Below are 17061 nucleotides of genomic sequence, written 5' to 3'. Positions count from 1 at the left end.
TGTCCATGGATTACATGAAATCTTTCCACCTTTATCCACCTTTGTCACGGTAGGGAGAACATGTCAATGTAAGGGTGGGGTCATAAGATAGCACAAGGGTTAACAAGGACAGTGGTGTGTCCATACCGTTTCTACTGGTTGAGCCAAAACGACAAATGTTTAATAAATATGAAAAACCTTTTTTCAATGCACAAATAAAAATAAAACATACGCTTTTGAAATAATATTTATATTTTACATTTCTTTTTTTGGTTGCAGGAATTCAGCAAAAATAAAAATCGTTTTTTTTTACAGTATTTACAAAGGTACACACTATTTAAGAGATGTGAAGCCATGTTAGATTGAAAACAGCATATTTGAGAAGGAAGACTGTTCAGAAGAGTTAGATTTTAAAGTCATGGTTGTTCTGCTTCATTTTAAACTTACACTACAATACAGAGAGGAGCATCCTTCAGTCTGTCCTTTTCTAAAGGAGAGTGGTCATATTTCTTTGTGTTCAAGCTGTCAGGCTTACTAACCTTTAAGTCCTCATTTGATGAAAGATGATTTCCGTTCTCTGTAGTTTGTCATAGTTGCTCTGATCATATTTGAAAGGAAATAAGATTTTTTCTACATTTCTCTCCTTGTTTTTCTTCCCACTCCTGTTTGAGGAAGAAGGCATATTCTATATACTCCACACACGAGAAAGTTCATGAGCTCAATATGATCCACGTCCCTGATTGGCTCCAAACTGTTCTTTGCGAATTCATTTGAATCAGTCGTCATCTTGCTCGGCTCGCTCCTTGGAGGAAACCCACCTGCTAATGATGACTTCCTGTAGAGACAAAATGTAGAAGATCATGCTCACTGATATGGTGTGCTGGGCTCCAGTTTTATTTCTGGAGCCCAAGGAGACAAACAGAAAGCTGTGAAATCTACAAACCAACTAGACCCAGATGGGGAGGGATGAGGAACAGCAGATAGCTAAAACTAGAAAACTGGCAGCAACGCTGAACAAACATCACAGCTCCACACCTGAACCTTCAGCTTGCTCAGGCAAACAGGTGAATCAAGCTCCTCCTTCAGTAGCTCACCAGGATACACGATGTAACACAGCATCAGCTCCTGTGAGATAAAAACCAATCAGAGGGACATGGCAGGCCAAGTGTACCTCCTCCCGATGAATCTGTACCTTGGAGACACTGGCGGTAATTCTGCTAAGGGCAGCAAAAGAACGCCATGAAAACGGACGCAGAGTTGAGCCCCTGAACTCATCATCAGTTTGTTCTACAACCACAGAGTAACTACAGGCAGAGGACAGGCATGATTAGACACTCATAAAACCGTGGCTGATCAGAGTAAAGTCACCTGTGTGAGCGTCACCTGGCGTGGTAGAAAGGGGGTCCCTTCCTGTAAAGCACTGCAAAAAAACACATTATAGTTATCAAGCTTCTCTTGTCCCCTCAGTGTGAGGAAAATTCTTTCACAAACACAGGTAAAAGGTCTCAGCTCTGTGTGTGATCTTACTGAAGTCCACACCATATTTGGCCCCGCTGCCTCCTTTGGGGACCCAGCCCCTGCTTCGGAAATGATGATATGCAGCGTAAGAGCTGGTGAAGTCCGGACGTAGAGACCTAAACCTTCGCCACAGCTGAATGACTGACTGTGGCTCCTGACCAACCACAATGCACAACAGGGTTTACTTCTTCATATATAGCAATGCAACAAATATAACAGCCAAAACAATCATAACTCACCTGGTCCAGGTACACAGATAAGCAGCCCAAGCTGTAGACAAGGAAGAAGGCCTGCAGAGTTCAGGGACATAAAGGTGAGAAGGCCACTTAAATGTCCCAACTGTGGATGCAGGTGCCAGGTGGGTTACCTCCTCCAGGCTGAGCTGCAGGTACTCAGTTAGAGACAATGGGCTCCGCTTCACTTCTCTAACCCCACCTTCATTCTGTAGAAACACAAACCTAATTAACAGCTCATCAAACACTTAACAACATGCAGATTCATATAGGGACTTGCCTGGTTCTCAGAGACTACCAGCACAAAACCAGGACCTGGAACCTGAAAGCCAAGATCTGGTTCAGAGTCTTGATCGGAGTCAAAACTGGGTTCAGAGTTCTGGTCAAAGTTTAGGTCCTGTATGTCCGACCTGAGTGTTGAAACAAAACACAGTTAAGTTAACCCCCATGTCTTGTTTCTGAGTTTAAAATATACCAAGAGGTATCAAAATGTTATAGTTCCTTAAATGAACTCTAGAGTTGGGTTTATAAAAGGGGCAGTTTCCAACTCCAGAGTTGTTGTTGTTTCTCTCTCGGCTTTTCCCATCAGGGGTCGCCACAGCGAACGAGTCGCATGGTAAACCTGGCAATGTTTTACGCCGGATGCCCTTCCTGACGCAACCCTCTCAAAGCAACCGGGCTTGGGACCGGCACAGAAGTTGAGAAGGGAAGGTTTCCCACTCCAGAGTAATGAGAGGAAAAGAAAATCCCACTTCACACCAAAATGGGAGTGTATGTACAGGCTGAATACAAAACCTTTTTGTTTTCTATTTCTTTATGAACTCTTCTCGACAGCTTGCTGTTTTGATTTTATTAGTGTTTCACCTTTCAACACTGGAGCTTTAGCTCCGGTGTTTGTTGATTCCCCTTTGAATTACAGTAACTCTTTGACCATTCAGAATGTCAGAATTCCAACAGATTCTGACACTGAAGCTGATTCTTTGCAACACTTTTCAGTAATGAAGTGCTGCATATCAGCACAAAGCTGCTTTTCTCAATAATTCCGTAAACGATTGAAGAGTTAGAATAAGTCAAAGAGCATGTTATTTCCTGTTGTCTGTGACACCTCTGGTTTTAAAGAACTTGTGCCATTTTTGACTGGGAAGAGCATACTCCAGTCAACTTGGCAGACCCATTTCACCTCTATTTTGGTGTTTTGAATTTGGGTGACATCAGAGATTATCTGTCCATTTAGTAAATGTCTATGGATGAAACAAGCACTTCACCTGCATGGTCTCTTGGCCTCAGGCTCCGCCTCAGATTCCCTTCCCAGACTTTTTGTGTTGTCACAAACTCCATCCTCAGTCTTTGCCCCCTCAGCCTCCCTCAGTTCACTCTTCACATCCTCTATCTCCAATTTCTGCGTTAGTTTGTGAAATATTTGATCCACAGCCTCTGCAGACATTCCCTGAGCACACAGACTTGCCTTTGCCCATCCAAGTAGTTCCTCATACCTGTAAAAGACTGAAATGTAAGGCAGGAAGTGATGTCATCAGCCAGACAGAACAAGATGCTGCTAACCTGGCCTGAGAGACAACGGGAAGGTACAAATCTTCGAAATCTGTAAGACAAACAAACCAGCTGACTGCACAGAGCTGTGTGGGTTAGACCAGATCAATGATGATCTCATGCAGGTGCAGGTGTAGACTCACCCTCCCATTTTTCTGAAATGCTGTGATCTGGTCTGGCTCTGGACAAGATGCCTTTTCCAAAATAACCCTGAAAAATCAAACCTAGTTAGATAAAACTGAAGTAAATCTCCTTAGTTTTTACTTGGTTCTTTCCATCACTGCTAGTCCTTGTAGTCAGAGGCATAGAGCAGCAATAGTGTCACCATAGGACCAAGGTGGGAAAGAAGACAATAATGAAAACACAAACTGACATGTTTCTTCCCGTTTTAAGAGCTTTCCATCCAGGAAACTAAAGGGTTTACATTCAGTTTGATTTGATCAGTTTTGATTTATTGATCATTATCATTTGGCATGATGATGAAGTCCTCTCGTTGATTATTTATTATGGTAAAAGAAAGACGGGATGCAATAGATTGTTTTCATCAGAGAAATACAAAATTTACGCCCAGCTTTAACAGTTATCTGAGTCCAGCACATTTAACTGTTGCTGCAGATGCACCTATAATGTATCAGTGCGACGGCATTAAACGAACAAAAATAGTATTCATGTAATTAAGGCATTCTAAACTAAATCCTATAATCTACACTGGATCTTTTCAGTAACATTTTGCAGGATTGCTTTGCTGTCAGTGAGTCGGAACTGGCAACCCTGACCTGGTTGTGTATCTTCCTGACATGGTCGGGGTGGCAGACAAGCACGTGCTGGTTGATGAGCTCAGCCCGGTACACGCACTTCTCCCCGGCACTACGGATGACCGGCAGCGGAGCCTCCAGTTCTTCGTAAACACGCGCGCGCCGCCGGGGAGCGCGGAAGTCGGCCTGCATTGCTGTGGACCCGTTACTAAACGGCTGACCTCTTTGTGGGATTCTGACCTGGAAATTTGTGTACTGTTTTCTGAACCAGAATAAATGTGGGTTTTGCCGTGCACGTGGGTCCTCTCTAATCAAACTGGTCCTTTCGAATTTTTTTCTCTGTAGTTACTCATACTTTTACAAAATTGCTCAAGAGAGCCACCTATTGGCATGGAGGTAAACTACAATCCACCTTTAAAGCGACATACAAACAGTCCATGATTCCCTAAAGTTTGCTTGTCTACAATAATGACTATGAATGAAATTGAAAGGAAACTATACAGGTTTCCTAGTTGGTTTTATTTAGTTTTTACCACAAACTAATTTAAAAACAACAATAAATGCTCCACTGAACATGGGATAAGTGTAATACATCACACCAAACTGAAACAAAAATATTCATTTCCAGAATTTGTCAAAAATGTAAAATTATTACTAGTTCCATCCTCTATGTTACACATTAATAAACCAGCAGAGGTCAGACAATTTTGCACATCCTTCAAGAAAATTTTACTGTGCCTTAATAAATGCCTCATGAAATCTTTTAAATCAGCCATGTGTTTGCTTGAACTTGTATTTTGTCATTTCTGCTCATGTTTGTGTATACATGTCTTTATCTCCTGTGTTGTTTTGTCAGACATAAAAATGAGCAGAAAAATCCTGCTCATTTTCAATAAACCGAAAGGTGAACAACAATACAAGATAAATGTTTAAATATTGTGCAAAATAAAATTAAAAAAACAAGAAAAAACAAAACAAAACAAAAGGCAAAATGATCTTTAGCAACAATAAAACCACTCTGAGGAATCCCTCCACACTTACTGTATCTGCACAGTTCTGATACATGTTTGTTTTGTTATTGCTTCATTGAACGAATAAATAAAACAGACATCCATCAACATTTAGTTTTAAACACCAATAAAAAAGAAACATGTTGGAGAAAAAAAAAAAATCCCAATTATGTTTACGACTTTATGTTTTATGTCGGGGTGTCGTCTCTGCAGATGGAGACAAACTGGGTGAAAATCTTCTGGTTTAAGAAGTGCGTTTTAAAAGAATAAAGTTTATGTACTGAATGGTTTATGAGCCAGTTTTGATTTGTTCTGATCCGTACTGCTGCTGGAAAGCAATATATCATTCAGAACTTGTGTCAGTGTGACCGCTAAGGGTGTATTCAGATTCAAATCCTTTGTTCTTGTTGGGAAAACAGTATAAGAAGCAATGTGTGTCACGTTGAAAAGTGTTTTAATGAGCCTGCATACATCCAACCAAATTTCAATGAGTGCTGTGTCTCATTGTTCTGGTTTCATGGCATAGTTTTAAAGTAAATTCTGTTAAGGAATTACAAGGTATTTTTTATGGTGACGTTACAGCACCGCCGGGTGCATGCCGCGTAACCACACAGAAAAGCATGTAAGACGCATTTTCAGCTGAGTTAAAACAAACGTAACAAGTAAACAGTTGGACTCTTTTTTTCCCTCTTTGATAACATGACAATCATTGCTTCACATTTCTTCGCAGCTCATCGGTTCCTTCATTCCTACTCTGTTTACGTCAGCTATGGGGGCTGTTTTGGTTCAGTTGTTCCGCTCAGAGGACGGATTGTATTCAGACTGAGGAATCCCAGAGCAAACCAAAGCTTGGTCCGATTGGAAATGAACCAAGACCCCCTCCAAAGATGGGTCAGAGAGCGGTGTCTGGTCCTGGACCAGGGTCCACCTGGGTGTATTCAGACTGAAAATTTGTTCCGGATTATCCAGGAATGAAATCTGGTTCACTTAAAACAAACCAAATGTGTCCAGTCTGAATTCACCCTTAGTCTAGTGGGTCTGTTTTCATTGGGTCAAAGGTCAGGCCACTTTAGCTACTGGGTTCTGCTGCCTGCGGTCGGTCCACCATGTAGAACTGGTGTTTCTCGATGTGTTGGACCAGTGTGGTATATTTTGACACCCTCTTCATCCTTGGCAAGATGAAGCAGCGAGTGAAATCCTCTTTGCTCAGGGAGCTGCAACCCTCCACTGTCAGGACGGTATTTAGAAACTGCAGGCAGAAGCTGAAGCAGTTGTGGTCGTCTTCATGGAATCTGGAAGACAAAGGTGGGTAGGGGCTTTGACTGGCATCACCTGTGTTGACTGTGTCACCTGTGAGTTACCTGTGCCACACAGGGTCCCACATGGGTCCCTCTGAGAAGCGCTCCAAGTACTGATCCCACTGAGCCAACAGGTGGAACATGTCTGGTCGGACCAAAGGGATGTTGATGCAGCGCTCCCAGCCTCTCTGTTCTTTCTGCACCCCATTCTGGGTGTAGTTGTACACCACTCCTGCACACAGGTACCCAAAGGTGAGCTGCAGGCATGAGGGACAGCTTCCAAAACAATTTAACTGTGCTCTTGTCTTCACAGCAGCCAGCAGAATTCCAGAGAAGAGAAGTTGGACTCCCCAAAAACAAGTTTTACCTTTTGTATTGGAGATCCCAGTGTGCAGATCTGAAGTCCCATTGAAGTCGCTATATAACACACAGTAGGATGAACTGGTTATATACATGTGTCAGATTGGTTCTGTTAGATGGGGCTGTATGTTTTTCCAGTCTTGTCCTCACCATTTCTGTGGTTTCCGCAGTGGGGATGTAGATCAGAAGGGCTGACACATCATAGCAGACCACGGTGTCATCTGTGTTACTTGATACCAACTTGATATAATGCACCTTGCTAACAAAGCTCTGGATGCTGGGGTGTAAGGTGTTGTCCAGCAATGAAGTTGAAAGGATTGTGAGGTGTTTGGTGATGTTGTAGGTGGGTTACAGTACACACATTTATTTTTGCCCATTTGATAGATGAAATCCAGTTAGTAAACCAAGTGCAAGAAGCTTTTGTTTCAAAACTTGCTGCCTTTTTTACACATACAAACATTTAAAGAAAGTAACCCCTAAACAGACTCAATGAAAACAGGTGTGTTGAAACAAATACTGAAAAGGATAATGGGGAAATGGGTTAGCCTACAACAGGGGAATGGAGAGGGTTCTTTTCTTATAAACAGTATGTTTGTGTGTATGACATGGTTTTCGAATCGGCTGCATGATTTGTGTCTTTTTTGTTGAAAAATATTGTATATAAACCCCCCCCCCACACAAAATATAGCATCTATTTAAAAGGAGATTTAAACTCCTTTTTCACAGTGAGAGTTAAGGAAACACAGCCACACGTACAAGTGGTTCTTCACAACTCCAACCTTGTCTTCAAATCTTTAAAAAGAAACAAAAAACCTTGTATCCTCCCTTGTGCTCATACAGCATTGGTAAATGTTAGTGTTGGTCTTTACCAGTTGAGCTCTGACTCACGGACAGTCACCTTAGTAAGGTCTGCCTTTTTAATCTTAAGCAGGTGTGCAGGTGACATCTGAACCTCCGGTGGCTCAGGTTGCACCTTGGCATGTCTTAGAATCTGCTAAAGCAAAATACTTGCAACCAGTTTCACTTCTTCCGCTCCTATCCCTCCTATCGAATGATGTTTAAAGGCTAGTTTCCGAGCAGGTCTCTGATTTCTGATCTTGATCCAGATCGTTCTGGTTTCTGCATTGAGACGCCAACGTCTTCACTTACCTGAGTTCTCTGCACAGTCTGACACAATAAACCACATCCTTTACTCGCTGACATGGATATTCAAGTCTAAAAAACGGAGCTTATCTGAGCCAAGCATCACTGAACTTCATTTTATAGAGTCAATGGGGATACTGGTTCCCCAAGGCTGAATTTTGGGACATTGTGTCTATTAACACACAATCCTTTTCCTAAGGTTTAGTCATCAACTCTTGTTGTTTTTTTTGTTTTATATTATCACAGATGATGACTACTGGACCTAGGAAGTGGCCTGTCTTTATTTGTCTTCCACACCAATCCCACATGTTTCTGTCTAAACTGCTTCTGAATGACCCTCTGGGTAAACACATCAGTTCTCTGTATGCTTCTTTATTCATGATCGCTCTTACCTGGTGTGGTTGTCATGTGCAGGTGCAATCAGGAGGCAGCAGGAGCTCTTGTGGCCATTGGTAAAGGGGGAGGGCAGGCTGACCGGTGCCTCCTGCAGTCTGCTCCCCCTCAGCTCATCACCGCAGCTCGGGCACTGTTCCGGAACAGAGAAGCAGAAGATGTCCTTCTGGCAGTGACTCAGTCGGATCACACTGGGCTCCATCTCCTCTCCTTTTTCTTCTCGACTCAACTGCTTCTGTCAGACTCATCTACCCTCAGCTCTTTTTGCCCCCACCCTTGACTCCCAATTCTTTCTTCCTTACTTGGCTCCTCCCCCTCACACAGTTGCTTGGTCACAGCCTTTCATACGATAGCTTTGTACCTGGCTCCAGCCAATCAGGTGCCAAACTACTATAAAACGGTCATGTGATCTGCCCCACCTGTGTCTGTTTACCTCTGAACATTGACCTTTGGAATGTGTGCCTATTGTTGTCATGGAAACCAACAGTGTTGGTCTGGAGGAAAGTGTCTGACAAAATAGGATGTCAACTGAGAAAACAAATGAAACTAATACAAAAAAATCTGAAAAGTCTGAACTAGGTTTTAAAATGTGTACGTTTACATTAAAACTTTCTTTTTGTTTTTATCTGTGGAGGAGCTACATCTCCTAATGGTGCAGAGTCATGATTAAAGATTGAATTATTAAAACAATTTTCAGGTAAATTTTAAAATGAAAACCTGTATGAGTAGTAGAACAGAGATGTGACTGGTCAGTGGACACTTTTTCCATCTCACAAGAGATCTGATCTGACAGCTCAGGTGAGTCTGAGACAGACTTTCTTTTGTGGACAAATGTCACAGAATCTCCCCAGGAAGGTTTCAGGAAGGTAGTTTATGCTGAAACCAAAATGACCAATTTTACTGAATTTGTTATTTATTTATTTTTTTAACACTGGAACTTGCTTATAAAAAAAGAGAGAAGAAAAATAATATAATAGCAGCACCATCCTCATCTTCTATGTTTGAACCAGAAATAGGCTATGTTTGAAAAATATTTCTGAAGGAATAGTCAAGACATATTAAACGTTTTTTTTTATGGATGAAAGATGTCATAAAAAATTAACTTGAAAAAGAAGAAACAGTTTTTATTCAAAACTATGCTTCAAATTAGACCCTTACCATCTTGTCCCACAGCTAAAATGTAAGTATGATGGAGTCAGTGTCCTTGTCAGAGCACACATTGTTTAATCTCACCAGATAATAAACATATAAGACTTTGATGAAAGTAGTATGCAATCGGGTTGCATTTAGTTGTTTTATTTTTGCTATCACAGAAAAAAGCTTCCCTGTGCAACCCCATTCCTAATGTCACAAGAAACACAGTTGGTATGGAAATAATCAAGCACACATGCAAAAACTTCTGCAACAAAGTGATCTCTGTCTGTCAAAAAGGATTTCCTGTTTTTCCCACAAGATCATAAAGGCAGCATTTGTTCCTCAAATAGGACTTAAATAGCAAGATAGCAGGAAAAATGAAGATGAAAAAAAAAGAGAAATTATTCAGTTTAGTCATTATCTGTTAAAAATACTATAGTCCCGTGAGCAAAAGTTGTTTAACTAAACACAGATATCCATTAAATTTCAAATGCAACATATGCTACACATGGATCATTTTTAGCTAAACAGAGCATCTATTTGGCCACAAAACTCCTCTCTCTTCTTGTCATTATTCTGGTCAGCAAGAAACATCAGAAACAATAAAATAGGACAGGGCATAATAAGCAGTAATAGACAAAAAGTGTTTTTCTGACTCCAAATGCCACTGATCTCACGGAAATTGACAAGATAAGAAAAAAGGTTTTGTTGAGCATATTTTGGTCTTCTTTATTGTCCATCGTATTTTTTGTCTCTCTGAATGACTCTGTCACACGATGACATCATTTTCATGGTCAGGTCGTCCACATGGGGTGCTGATGCTCCATGGCAGCCGGAACTGACCTTCGTTGTCTGCTGCTCCCTATCGGAGTGTTTAGAAGGGAACACCAAACACAACTCCGACTGCAAAGTCTGAAGACCGCGAGGAAGATGAGCACCAGACAGGTGACATGTAGGTAAGTGTGCGGTTCTCTGCCCGTCTGTCGGTCACTCGTCCGTTCGGCTTGCTGTCCGGACCTGACTCAGGGTACTGCGCACGCGCTTTCTTCTTCGTGCTAATGTTTTTAGCTGTTAGCTCCGAGGTTCGAACTAGTTTGGACTCACCTGGTTGGTTGACCTGATAAAAATCAGAGGAGCGCCACAGCTCAAGTGGGAGGACACTTCACGAATCTATTGGTGATGATGATGCCAGTTTTTGTGTGGTTTTAGGGTGAGGCTCACGCGTTACCATAGCAACGGTCAGCAGGTGAGGCGCTGCCTTCTGGATGTTCAAATGTATACATCAATGGTCCATTATTATTTATGACTACAGGGAATGAATCCCCCAATATTTAACGAAAGTCCAAAAATATTTAGGTAAACTCAAGGAAGAAATGAGTTTACCAGACTGAAAAAGTGAAAATCCTGTTACATTTTATAAATAACATGTTTCTGATTTGTGAAAACGGAAAAAAGTGTAATTTCATTGCTCACAGTATCATTCCTATGAGACAAAGCGAGACACATTTTAATCTGTAACCACATTTTTTGTAAACTCTTAAACTTTACATAGAATTGATTTTCAATAGAACCTTATTTGTTGTTGGTCACCTTTTGGCATATCCCCCCAGGGGTCGCCACAGTGAATCAGCCTTCGCTGAATCAAACAGGTGTTTTGGCCGACTTTTTACGCTGGAAGCCCTTCCTGACGCAGCTTACCCTGCCTGACATAGCTTTTAATTGCAAAAAAATCATCCCCACAGGTGTAAAATAGAAATATATTTATCTTTTATGGAGACGATTATTGCAAACAAACAATATGAATGTTTACTTTTAATATATGGCACAAAATAAACACTCTTAAAACAACACTGGAAAAAAAAAAACTCATGCCGGTTGATCCTGAAAGTAATCATAGTTGCTTTCACAGAGCAAAAGACAAAGCAAAACATTAATTGGGTGAATAAGCAATAATATAAAGACAGTGAGAAAGACAAGGATACATCTGATTTTTAGCTAAATACAGTATACTTTCAAGAATAAAAAGACAAACTGCTTGGTTTGATCTGATCGCTTTTTTCAGAAACTCAAATTGTTCTGACAGATGTATAGAGAAAAGCAGATGTTATTTGCATGTGTTTACATGCGACCAAGCGCAAAAAATGATGGAAGATGCACATGCATTGCCTGCACGTATTATTAGTGCGTCGTAGGCTAAATGCTGTTGTTGGTTGCACGTATTAACCTGACCCTAATCGTAAAACTTCTTGAGAGAGCAAAAGAATAGAGGATCAAAAAGATGGAGAAGAAGACGATTCATCGCTATGGTTACTTGCTGCTAAACTAAACATGTCAGCAGGGTTCATTGTTGTTTTTTGTTGCAGATATTTTATCCATGGTGTATGCAGAGAGGGCAGCAGGTGTCTGTTTTCTCATGACTTAACCAACAGTAAACCCTCCACCATCTGCAAGTTCTACCAGAGAGGAGTTTGTGCCTATGGGGAGCGCTGCAGGTGAGACCGCACCCACCTGTTTCTTCTAAAAAGTTTTGTTCAGCCGGCAAGCCAAAGATCGTCTTCGGGACACAAGCACAATTTGTGTGTTTTATTTTTAGGTATGATCACATCAAACCTTCATCCAGAGGGGGGAGTACTTCAGAGGAGACCCCCAGTGGAAGCAGAGCTGGCCGAGGAGAAGGGAGGAGGGCGCTTGTCTTGAGGGACAGAGGTGGGGTGCCAGCTGCTTTGCCCTAAAACACGAACAGATGAACTCAGGGTGCAGACATCTTCCTCACCTCAAATGCCACCTCTTCCTGCAGCTCTGGGTCCTGATGGTGCGTTTGGAGGCTCAGCAGACGGTCTAGATTTCTTGGCAGCAGCGGCAGCTCCACAGTCTTACGTGGATGCTATCAGAACTGGGCTTGACACCTCCACACAGGATCAAGGTGAGGCACAAACACACTCATTTGTTTGGCTGGTGGTTTTGTGCAATGCCATCAGTAACAGATTTTTTCCTGTGTTTTTAGCGTCTCAGCCGACAATGGCTAATGCTTTGCGAGAGTTCGCCCCTCTGTGCCCATATGCCGCAAATGGACATTGCTTTTATGAAGATACTTGTACATATCTCCATGGCGACCAGTGTGATGTGTGTGGACTGCAGGCGCTACATCCCTATGACCCTGAGCAGAGGAGAGCACACGAGAAGGTGTGCATGTTAGTTTTTGTTTTTCTTCATCCTGTCTGACTGTCTGTTTTGAAACTGCTTCATTTTTTGTTCCTGTCTGCAGACATGTCTCCTTGCATTTGAGGCTGACATGGAAAAAGCCTTTGCAGCTCAGCTTAGCCAGGACAAGGTGGGTGCACTCAGTCCCAGAAATGGTTTCTGTGATGGTGGCAGCCCTGACCCTCGCTGTTTTTATCCAGGTGTGCTCGATCTGCATGGAGGTGGTGGTACAGAAGGCGAATCCGTCAGACCGGAGGTTCGGCATCTTGTCCTCCTGCTGTCACGTCTTCTGCCTGGGTTGCATCCGACAGTGGCGCTGCACCAGAAGCTTCTGTAACAAGATCATAAAGTGAGAATGGCATGCAGGTTTCAGGAAAGGGTCTGGGGTCGTCTGTTATGATTCTGATTCACAGTAAAACCGAGAAAATATATTCTACTTTACAATGTACAGTATTTATTTGTGAAACCTATAGATCCAAATCATTTCAAAGTAGATTCAGTTAAATTTTGTTTTATAAATGATAGTCCACAATTGTTTTAACAATTTGATTAAAAAAAGTCAAACTTGTTTCATTATAACAAAATAAAATTGCTTTTAAATTTTAATTTTGACCTGAACAGTATATGATTGTAAAATCATGATTATATGAATCTAAACTGAACTGGAAAGAAAATTGAGAATAACATTCAGCCCGCTATTCTACCAAGGTTCTAAAGAATTCTAATCAAATATTTAGTGTCTTTATTATTGAAAATGTTTCACCTTTTAACAAAAAAAATCTCATGTTTATGTCTATAGTTTTTAGGGGCACATTCACACTGGCAGGTGATTCGCACCAGGCTTCATTTCATCCCATGTTCCTCTTGGTTTAGCAGATTTAAAAGCTCCCCCAAACTTTAGTGTGACTCAAACAGGTAAACCCTTTTTCTCTTTAGAAAAAAAGACCCTAGTTTGCCCGAGTGTGAATGATCCACTGACAAAAAACAAACATGAGCCAAAGTTAGGAGTTGTCAGAAGTGCTGACAAATTAAAAAAAAAATCATAACAGCTTAAATATTGAGAAAATGCAGAAATCATGAGTACGTTAGACAACTTCTGCTCTGTAAGTAGGGTGTAGCTAGGAGATACAGGTATGAATTAATACATTATTGTTTGGGGGCTATCCAGTTTTCTTATTTTTGCTTCCTTTAATTTCCAGTTTGATTACTGACCTCAAACGAGCAGCTCTTGGAACTGCAGATTTTTTTCATGCATTTAGTCTGCTTCTCTCTTAATTTTTCTTTACCAAGTGTGCCATGTGAATGTAAACTAAGTTAAATTGGTTGAAACTTTATTGCATTACCTGCACATCTGAACCAAGGTGAGAGGGTATATCCTTGTGTGAAAGAAACACACTTTTTAAAGTTTGAAGTTCAAAAAAATCTAAAATAATGAAAAAACCCTGAGAACATTTATGTTAGCATGCTAAGTCCACCAGGCGCTACACCAGCTACAGCTACAACGACGAAGTCTGTTGTGCCATCTTCAGAAGCAGATACATTAGTTCAAGTTGACTTTGATGAGAAGCCCACTCATTGGACTTACTAGTTGTCATGTTGTCATGATTGTGTCTGTTTGAATCTTTTACGTTTAGCTGGTACTAGACTGGTAGCATGGTCCTAGATCTGAGGCTGGAGTTCAGGAGGCGATTTGATTAGTTGGGTCTTACAACTTTTCAACTTTGACAGAAGTATGGTTGCCCAGTCTTAGTTATTTACAACTACCACCTTGCTTGTTACCCACTTCTTCCTGCTTCACTCACTGCTAAATACTCTTTTCGAATGTGTTTGATCAGTCATAACTTGGAAGTATCAACACAAGTGTATCCTACAGTTTCAACCAGCTGACATACTGTAGCTACATCTTCAAACATGGCCCATCATCAGGTTTCTGTTGCATCAGTGGTTTGATGTGATCTTGACCTATTCTGATGGGTTCTGGGTCTCATTCAAGTTGTCGATCTAAGTAAAGTCTTGGTTCTAAATAATCACTCATAGCTTCATCAGCCTTTCAGAACTGCAGGGTGTATTGAAGTCTTGAGAGGTTTGCATGTTTTGACCATTGCTTCACTCTGCACATTAGATCTTGTCCAGAATGTCGGGTGGTCTCAGAGTTTGTAATTCCTTCGGTGTACTGGGTGGAAGACCAAGACGAGAAGGATCACCTAATAGAGCTCTTCAAGTCCGGTGTCAGGTAAGCTTCTTGCCTGTGCCACGCTCACTTCATGTAAGCCATTGATCTTTGATGACTGTGTCTTTGCAGCAAAAAGGCCTGTAAGTACTTTGATCAGGGCCGCGGCTCGTGTCCCTTTGGGGGAAAGTGCTTGTATCTTCACGCCTTCCCAGACGGAACCCGAGCAGAACCGGATCGGCCTCGGAAACAGCTGAGCTCTGAAGGGAACATCCGGGTAACAAGCTGCTCCTGTGTGCTCTTAGCTTCTGGGGTTTGTAGTCTATTAATGTAGCTTTGGTTCCTTGTGTTTAGTTCATGAATAACGTCCGCCTTTGGGATTTCATCGAAGAGCGCGAACAGCATTCAGGCCCACCTTTGCCCCCCATGGATGATGACATCGCTGAGCTGCAAGAGCTTTTCATGCAGATGTCAGGGCCAGGCCAGGAGGGACCAGACCCTCCAGCCCCGTCACACCAGTAAAGGCTGCCTTTCCTTGTCACCATGGAAACCTGTGGCACATCAGGACTAATGCTTTAAAAAATTAGGCTGTGTGAGCTTGTTTATGACATAAAATGTTTTATGTATTGTACTTACAAGTTAACACAGAATCATTGTGCCGTGGGACTTTGGTGTGAAATTTATACATTTATTCCCATGCCTGAGTGAAAGCTGTACCTGCAACAAGTGCAGTGAGCACAACCATGCTGTAGCCACCTGTTTATGAATTTATCCTTCAGACTGCATTGATGTTCACTTGAGTAGCTCCTTACTGCCCCTTGTGGCTCTAGAAGAAACATTAGCAGCTGTTCCACCATCTGGCCACATAGGATAGTGATGAATCTGAATGTGAATATCTGAAAAGATTGAGATATACCTGAACAACAATACATTATCATAAACTGGCTTTCTATTGGCACCAGCCATTTGCTGGGTCAAGGCAAAAACCACTCCATACCTGTTTGGTCAACAGGAGCTGTAAACTGGAACCAGAAGGTAGTTTATGTTTGGTAGGAGAGGGGCACCTTTTTTCATGCACAATTTTAGTTGAAAATTAGATTATTTTAGCTTCACAAACCTCCAGCATATCCTGAAGTCTTTAAACTATATTTTGATATTTGATCTGATGAGAAGAACCAGAACCATGTGGGCAGGTTTTCATGTCAGAAATATTAACTTCTGGACAGAGATTTGGAATGATTCTAGAATGTGGTGGGACATCTCAAATTCAGGGTCAGATTCCCAGTTTCTTCATTGCATTGTTACCGTTGCAGTTAGCATCTTTTCTCCTCCCTTTGTCAGATTCGATTTGTTTTTCTCTGATTGCACCAGACAAACGCATCATGCTCCCTGACATGAGATCTACTGTTTATTGTCAATTATGTTTTAGGACATGAAGCTAAAGAACCTTTTAGAGGATAATAAAAGAAAAAAATCATCAGTTATAGAACATTTTAAGAACCATGTTGATTTATTTGTGGTTCACCATCTGTACTTTCAAGCTTATTTACCCACAATTTAATGGTGTATTTTTAAATATAGCTCCTGTTTGAACAACCTGACTGCCGAAACTGTAAAAAGAAATGGAATGTACCTTTTCACCGTCACTGTTCATCTTCCTTGTGCTCATTCTGCAAAGTCTGCAGCAATAAAAGTTTTTCAGAGTCCTTAAAATGGACTTAGGAGGAAAAAAAAGGGAATTTAAAATGTGGGACATGTACTATTCAGGTTCTCCTAAACATGGGGATAAAACAAATCTGTAAATGCAGGTCAGCTATAGAGTTACACCCCAGTCTGGAGAATTTTAAATGTATGTAACATGATGGAAAGAAAAACAAATTAAATGCCTCAACGGTTCAAAAACTCTCACAATAATCCCAGGAATAAAAATTATTAGTAATAAATATACCAAAAAAAGAAAAAAGAACGAACTATTTAGCCTATATAAACTGTATAGAAAAACCAGTTCTCTGTTCTTTTGCTGCTTGCTGGGGGTGTGTTCCAACATTTGCACGTTGCCTTCGCAGATCTTTACCCAATCAGGTGCTCCAGACAATTAAGGAAAAATCGACCAAGAGAAATAGACAGACAGCCTCCCACTCCTACAGAAAATAATAAATAAACGGAGACAGAAAATGCCATCAAGAAAAAAGAATGGACTCATATATAGTCATTGACTGGTTTGTTTGACAACCCTCCATTTATTGTTTCATGATTGACCTCAATCAAATAAAACCTTCATGCCAACCTGTTTAGTTTTTGAAGTTTGAAAAGTTCATT

General features: G+C 41.2%; 3 protein-coding genes across 3 annotated transcripts; 1 reads left to right on the top strand and 2 right to left on the bottom strand.

Annotated features, from left to right (window-relative positions):
- Positions 1-217: 217 nt before the first annotated feature.
- On the bottom strand, positions 218-4397 carry tsen2 (tRNA splicing endonuclease subunit 2). Its single transcript, XM_004068998.4, has 12 exons — positions 4055-4397; positions 3422-3488; positions 3291-3330; positions 2996-3223; positions 2011-2140; positions 1865-1939; positions 1737-1787; positions 1507-1651; positions 1363-1399; positions 1172-1283; positions 1015-1104; positions 218-814 (listed from the first exon to the last, which is right to left on the bottom strand). Exons 1-12 carry the CDS (start codon positions 4223-4225, stop codon positions 755-757), a joined length of 1206 nt encoding a protein of 401 aa, XP_004069046.1. The 5' UTR covers positions 4226-4397; the 3' UTR covers positions 218-754.
- A 136-nt stretch (positions 4398-4533) lies between these two features.
- mkrn2os (MKRN2 opposite strand) lies at positions 4534-8626 on the bottom strand. Its single transcript, XM_004068997.4, has 4 exons — positions 8237-8626; positions 6709-6758; positions 6405-6573; positions 4534-6335 (listed from the first exon to the last, which is right to left on the bottom strand). The coding sequence occupies exons 1-4, from the start codon at positions 8437-8439 to the stop codon at positions 6113-6115; spliced, it is 645 nt and encodes a 214-aa protein (XP_004069045.1). The 5' UTR covers positions 8440-8626; the 3' UTR covers positions 4534-6112.
- A 1578-nt stretch (positions 8627-10204) lies between these two features.
- On the top strand, positions 10205-17032 carry mkrn2 (makorin ring finger protein 2). The gene is made up of 10 exons (XM_004068996.4): positions 10205-10327; positions 11735-11863; positions 11965-12077; positions 12169-12294; positions 12376-12554; positions 12637-12702; positions 12773-12921; positions 14695-14805; positions 14875-15019; positions 15097-17032. Exons 1-10 carry the CDS (start codon positions 10302-10304, stop codon positions 15262-15264), a joined length of 1212 nt encoding a protein of 403 aa, XP_004069044.3. The 5' UTR covers positions 10205-10301; the 3' UTR covers positions 15265-17032.
- The last annotated feature ends 29 nt before the right edge of the window (positions 17033-17061 follow it).

This window comes from Oryzias latipes, chromosome 5 (genome assembly GCF_002234675.1).
Source record: "Oryzias latipes chromosome 5, ASM223467v1".
Lineage (NCBI taxonomy): Eukaryota > Metazoa > Chordata > Actinopteri > Beloniformes > Adrianichthyidae > Oryzias > Oryzias latipes.
Note: the sequence above shows the minus strand (reverse complement) of the source record. Positions and strands in the feature narration are given on the sequence as shown.

What these genes read in the sequence shown, in the direction of transcription:
- mkrn2os (XM_004068997.4), bottom strand. Translation starts at nt 8,439, where the DNA reads ATGGAGCCCAGTGTGATCCGACTGAGTCACTGCCAGAAGGACATCTTC. An exon ending in TGGGATCTCCAATACAAAAG is followed by an intron (nt 6,574 to 6,708) that starts GTAAAACTTGTT and finishes ACCTGTGTGCAG; the next exon opens with GAGTGGTGTACAACTACACC. An exon ending in TGGGACCCTGTGTGGCACAG is followed by an intron (nt 6,336 to 6,404) that starts GTAACTCACAGG and finishes TTTGTCTTCCAG; the next exon opens with ATTCCATGAAGACGACCACA.
- tsen2 (XM_004068998.4), bottom strand. Translation starts at nt 4,225, where the DNA reads ATGCAGGCCGACTTCCGCGCTCCCCGGCGGCGCGCGCGTGTTTACGAA. An exon ending in TGGTAGTCTCTGAGAACCAG is followed by an intron (nt 1,940 to 2,010) that starts GCAAGTCCCTAT and finishes GTGTTTCTACAG; the next exon opens with AATGAAGGTGGGGTTAGAGA. An exon ending in TATCTGTGTACCTGGACCAG is followed by an intron (nt 1,652 to 1,736) that starts GTGAGTTATGAT and finishes GTGGTTGGTCAG; the next exon opens with GAGCCACAGTCAGTCATTCA.
- mkrn2 (XM_004068996.4), top strand. Translation starts at nt 10,302, where the DNA reads ATGAGCACCAGACAGGTGACATGTAG. An exon ending in CACCTCCACACAGGATCAAG is followed by an intron (nt 12,295 to 12,375) that starts GTGAGGCACAAA and finishes CTGTGTTTTTAG; the next exon opens with CGTCTCAGCCGACAATGGCT. An exon ending in CTCAGCTTAGCCAGGACAAG is followed by an intron (nt 12,703 to 12,772) that starts GTGGGTGCACTC and finishes GTTTTTATCCAG; the next exon opens with GTGTGCTCGATCTGCATGGA.